The sequence below is a fragment of the Apteryx mantelli genome, chromosome 5 (genome assembly GCF_036417845.1).
Source record: "Apteryx mantelli isolate bAptMan1 chromosome 5, bAptMan1.hap1, whole genome shotgun sequence".
NCBI lineage: Eukaryota > Metazoa > Chordata > Aves > Apterygiformes > Apterygidae > Apteryx > Apteryx mantelli.
The window spans coordinates 81,423,030-81,428,155 of record NC_089982.1 but is presented as its reverse complement, the minus strand read 5'-3'; the positions used below and the strand labels follow the sequence as shown (position 1 = coordinate 81,428,155).

The 5,126-nt window shown below is 58.8% G+C and overlaps 1 protein-coding gene across 1 annotated transcript; it reads left to right on the top strand.

Moving 5' to 3' along the window:
• Positions 1 to 1,726: 1,726 nt before the first annotated feature.
• Positions 1,727 to 4,248, top strand: FOXI3 (forkhead box I3). The gene is made up of 2 exons (XM_067297213.1): positions 1,727 to 2,435; positions 3,656 to 4,248. Exons 1-2 carry the CDS (start codon positions 1,727 to 1,729, stop codon positions 4,246 to 4,248), a joined length of 1,302 nt encoding a protein of 433 aa, XP_067153314.1.
• Positions 4,249 to 5,126: the final 878 nt, after the last annotated feature.

The window sequence follows — 5,126 nt, the reverse complement described above, 5'->3', positions numbered from 1 at the left end:
TCTACCTGCTTCTTGTCCTTTAGGTGCCCTTATTAGCTATGATTTCCTGATAAACAACTTCTTTTAGATGCCGGTTTTCTGTTTAGACTACAAAGTAGCATTTTCTGATGTGACTCTTCTCCAGAAAGATGCAAAACAGTTACAAATAATAACTGTTTATAGGCAAGGAAGGAGAGAAGAAAACAGACACCTTGCAAAATAAAATGTAAAAACTTCTCCTGCTGCTGCGAGTCTCCAAATACACACACGCAGCGAGCTCTTCCCCAAGAAGATACAAAACAAAATCAGTAGCAGCAACAGTGACAGAAAGAAAAAAAAATCACAGAAAAAGAATTATCCTCTTACGATTAAAGGAGACCCAAAACCATACTTCTCCATCACGCTCGCTTTAAGTAATTCTGTGTTCCCAAACTGTCTGTTCACTTTAAAACGAAATATAATGGGAAGAATTCTCCAGTTATTATGTCCCTGCTTCGATCACACAAGGGATGAAAAACTGTGATTTGAGCTAGCCCAGGAAAGCTGCTCCGATTCGGCTTCACGGATTTGCGAGTGCATATTTAAGTATTTTATCGAAGACACAAAACGCAAAAACTTTTTTATAAACGATCTTCTCTCCGTTTGCCCCTACTCCCCAAAATCCCGATGTCAAATCATGACACCCGGCGCTAGCAACCCTGGGGAGCGCACTTCGCTTTTGTATCTTGAAAGGCGATTTTTACGCATTTTTATCAGCAGAAAACGGAACTGAATAACAATAATATTTAAGACCCGGGGATTTGCATCTTCAAAGCGATGGGCAAAGATTCTCTAAATTCTTCCGCACCATTTGACCGTATTTTTTTTCTTTTTTATAAGCGCGACTCAAACCACACTGTGACCGCGCGTTTTACCCCGGCCGAGGGGGATTTGTGGGAGTCCGCGTTTCCACGGATTCCCGCTGAAACCCGCGCGGGGGATGCTCACAAACCCCGAGCCCCGCTCGGGCGCCGACTTTCTTCCCTCGAAACCTCGCAAAACGCACGGGGAATTCACTAAATCGCAGGAACACTGGCAGAAACACAGGTCCCTGCGAGAAAGTTTCTTTTTTTTTCAGTCAGTGGAGAACCGTGCCCCGTGCCCGCCGCCGGGTCCTTCCTCCCGGGGCAGGAGCGAAAACCCCCGCGTTTGCTTAAATCTCATGCTCGCCGGGGATCAGCCCCGCCGCGCTCCAGCCCTGCCCGACGTGAGCAAAGAAATTGCGCGGAAACGCGGCAATTGGGCGAGTTTCACGCGCGGCGCGGCCGGGACGGAGCCGGGAGCAGCCCGGGGGACCTGGGGGGCACCGCGGGGAACCGGGGGGGCTCGGGGGGACCCGGAGGGACCCGGGGGGGGGGCTCGCGGCGCTGCCCCGCGCTGCCGGCGGACCCCCCCCCCTCCCCGCCCCGTCGGGGCCAAGGGGCGCATCCCAAATCGCTGGCGCCTCCCGGAGCCGTCGGTCCCTCCCCCCCCCGCCCTGATTTTGGGGCCCGGCCTTGCCCCCCCCCCCCCCCCCGCGGGCGCCGAGCCGCGCTACTGGCTGCCGCCGCGGCGCCGCTCCGCCCGCCCCGCAGCGCCTATAAGGGGCGCCGGGCCGCAGCCCCCCGGGAGTTTTTGGTGCGGGGCCTCGGCGGGGGGGAGGGGGGCAGCGGCAGGGCAGCGGCAGCGGCGGCAGGGCAGCGGCGGCCGCCCCGCATGGCCAGGGACTATGAGCGCCGCTGAGTCGCAGCAGCCCCGAGCCCCCGCCGCCGCCGCCGCCGCCGCCGCCGCGGCGCCGCCGCAGCCGCGCAGCGCCCAGGAGGCGCCCGACATGGCGGTGTACTGCGGCGACAACTTCGGCGTCTACCCGCAGCCCAGCCTCCACCCGCCCGCCGCCGCCGCCGCCGCCGCCGCCGGGCAGCGCGCGGGCGGCTACGCGCTGGGCGACTACGGCGCGGCCGCCAACGGCGGCTACCTGTGGGGCGTGAGCGGCCCCTCGGCCTACCTGCCCGCGCCGCCGCCGCCGCCCGCCGCCGCCGCCGCCGCCGCCGCTGCCGCCGCCGCCGCCGCCGCCGCCGCCGCGGCGCCCTTCCTGCCGCCGGGCGCGTACGGCTGCGCGCGGGGCGCGCGGGGGGTGGCGTCGCCGCCGGCGCCCGGGTCGCCGCCGGCGGGCGGCGCGGAGCTGGGCTGGCTCAGCCTGGCGGGCCAGGAGGAGCTGCTGAAGCTGGTGCGGCCGCCCTACTCCTACTCGGCGCTCATCGCCATGGCCATCCAGAGCGCGCCCGAGCGCAAGCTCACGCTCAGCCACATCTACCAGTACGTGGCCGAGAACTTCCCCTTCTACAAGCGCAGCAAGGCCGGCTGGCAGAACTCCATCCGCCACAACCTCAGCCTCAACGACTGCTTCAGGAAGGTGCCCCGCGACGAGGACGACCCCGGTGAGGCAGCCGCGGCGCGCGGGGAGGCCGCTCGGGGCCCCCTAATTCACCGCGCCGCTGCGCCGCGGCGGGCGGCGGGGAGGGGACGCGGCGGGCAGGGGGCTGCGGGGCGCTCGGTGCCCCCTCCGGGGCCAGGCGCGGCGGGGCTGAGTGCGGGCACAGCCGGCGCCACCGCTGTGCCCTCGACGTCGGGCGCGGGCGCTGGGCAGCTCTTCGTCCCGTCATCCCGCCATCCCGTCATCCCGTCGTCCCGTCATCCCATCATCCCATCGTCCCATCATCCCGTCGTCCCATCATCCTGCCATCCCATTGTCCCACCGTCCCGTCATCCCATCATCCCATCGTCCCATCATCCCGCCATCCCATCCTCCCGTCGTCCCGTCATCCCATCGTCCCATCATCCCATCATCCCATCGTCCCGTCATCCTGCCATCCCATTGTCCCACCGTCCCGTCATCCCATCATCCCATCGTCCCATCATCCCGCCATCCCATCATCCCACTGTCCCGTCATCCCGTCGTCCTGTCATCCCATCATCCCGTCATCCCATCGTCCCACCGTCCCATCATCCCATTGTCCCATCATCCCATCGTCCCGTCATCCCGTCATCCCTCTCTCCCATTGTCCCATCATCCCGCTGTCCCATCATCCCGCTGTCCCATCATCCTGTCATCTCATCATCCCATCATCCCATCATCCCATCATCTCGTACCTGGATGCGCCTCAGAGAGCCCTGCGCGTCACAGGCACACCTTGCCGTCAGCACTCGCCAGGAGGGTCACGGCTGGCCACCTCCATCGCCCATGTCACAGCCAAGACGGGCGGCAGCAAGTTGCCCCTGCTTGCTGTGGCACGGGCAGAGCGAGGGGAGCCCCGCCGCGCGGCCCCGCCAGCCAGGCGCGAGGTCGAGGTGCCTCCCAGGAGGTTTCGGCTCTGTGGTGGGGAGGTTCTCCTTCTCCATGTGGCCTTAGATCCACCAGGGCATGGGGGGTTGATGGTGTCTGGAGTCAGGCTTTGGATTCCTCTACTGAAGGGCAGACTGAGGAGGAACGGGTGTAGGAGAGGTGTGGGTGCTGCACCGATCCTGGTCAAGGTGCACTCAAGGGGTTCGGAGCGGGGACGAGCTTGGGACAAGGGACGGATATTGCTTATCTTGTCTGCATTAGGGCTCACTATCACAGAAGTTGACTTTCTCTCTCCTTTCTCCTGTTTTCCACCAGGGAAGGGAAACTATTGGACCTTAGACCCCAACTGTGAGAAGATGTTTGACAACGGGAACTTCCGGCGCAAACGCAAGCGGCGCTCGGAGCCCAACGCACCCGCTTCCGCATCTGTAGCCTCCTCTCTTGGGGGCTTGAAGGCCGAGGAAGAGCGATCCATCCCGACCGCAGGCAAACCCTGTGGAACCAGCCCACCGCCAGAGCTGGACCCATTGTCTTCTGCCAGGGACCATCCAAAAACCTCCTCTCCCTCCGGTATCATTTCATCCACCCCTAGCTGCCTCGGCACCTTCTTCAGCGGCATGAGCTCCCTGAGCAGTGGAGGCAGTCGGCTGGCAGGGGGTCTTGGCAGTGACCTGCATCACAGGAACTTCTCTGCTGGACAGCTGAGCAGCAGCGGCACTTTCACCGCTTCCAGCAGCTCTTCTCAGGAGGTGCCTTCGCCAGACCAGCTGCAGCGAGTTGCGGGACCTTCCCCTGCCTACTACAGCTCCTTCCATCCCAGCAGCAGCAGCCAGGGAGCCCAGTACAACCACTATTACAACTTCACAGTTAACAGCCTCATCTACGCCCGGGATGGAACGGAGGTGTAGGATGCTGGGGCAGTCGGCCAGCGAGTGCTGCAAAGGGAATGGGAGATGCAGGCGCATATTTGGCAGCACGGAGGACCATATGCTTTTGCAAACAGCATTTCAATGTGGACGCTTCCCAGGAGTGCTTCCAGGAGGACAGATCTTCTCACCTTTTAAAATGAAAATGCCCCATAAACACCAGCAGAAGGCAGATGCAAAGTCCTTTCCCCGTCCTGGAAATTTTTAGATGGTTTGCCATCTAAATTCTGCAGATGAAAGTGAACTGAATTAATGATGTCAGAGGTTTTTAATCCTGAATGTAGAATAAGAAGTTTTTAAAAAATATAACCATAAAATGGCATCAGCAAGAACCAAGTGTAGACATCCAGTGAGTCTTAGAAGAGAACAGGAAAAAAAATGAAGAGATTTCTTATGAAGTGCCTTGTACAATGTATTAAAAAAAAAATTCTGCCAGCAATTGCCTCTGTAAGTCCTTGCTTTCTGCCCTGATCTTGCAATATGCAATGCATGGGTAGATACTCTGGGTAAATTCCCATCCAAAACCTTGAAGCCCACGGAGGGTTCCTGTGATCTTCCTGTGTAGGGTATATTGTGCAACCAGGGCCATGTTTTGTAAAACACTCTTATTTCCCTGAGCTTAGTACCAAAGATAACACTCTAGCCATGCAGCTTTAGCAAGAGAATAAACACTGGGGTATTTTTATACATATTTGTATGTAATGTAACTCTTCTGTAAATATGTTTCTATGTGGTTTTATATTTGTAAATTATGCTCTGGAGCTGTACTTATTTATAATGTGTTGAAACTTTGGTAAAGTTTATTTTACTTTGTTTCCCCTTCTTTTTCGTTGTTTTTGTTCATTTGTTTTTGTTTGTTA

Excerpts from the sequence above, each read along its gene's own strand:
- FOXI3 (XM_067297213.1), top strand. The coding sequence starts at position 1,727 with ATGAGCGCCGCTGAGTCGCAGCAGCCCCGAGCCCCCGCCGCCGCCGCC. Across the intron at positions 2,436-3,655 it reads CCGCGACGAGGACGACCCCG|GGAAGGGAAACTATTGGACC; the intron begins GTGAGGCAGCCG and ends GTTTTCCACCAG.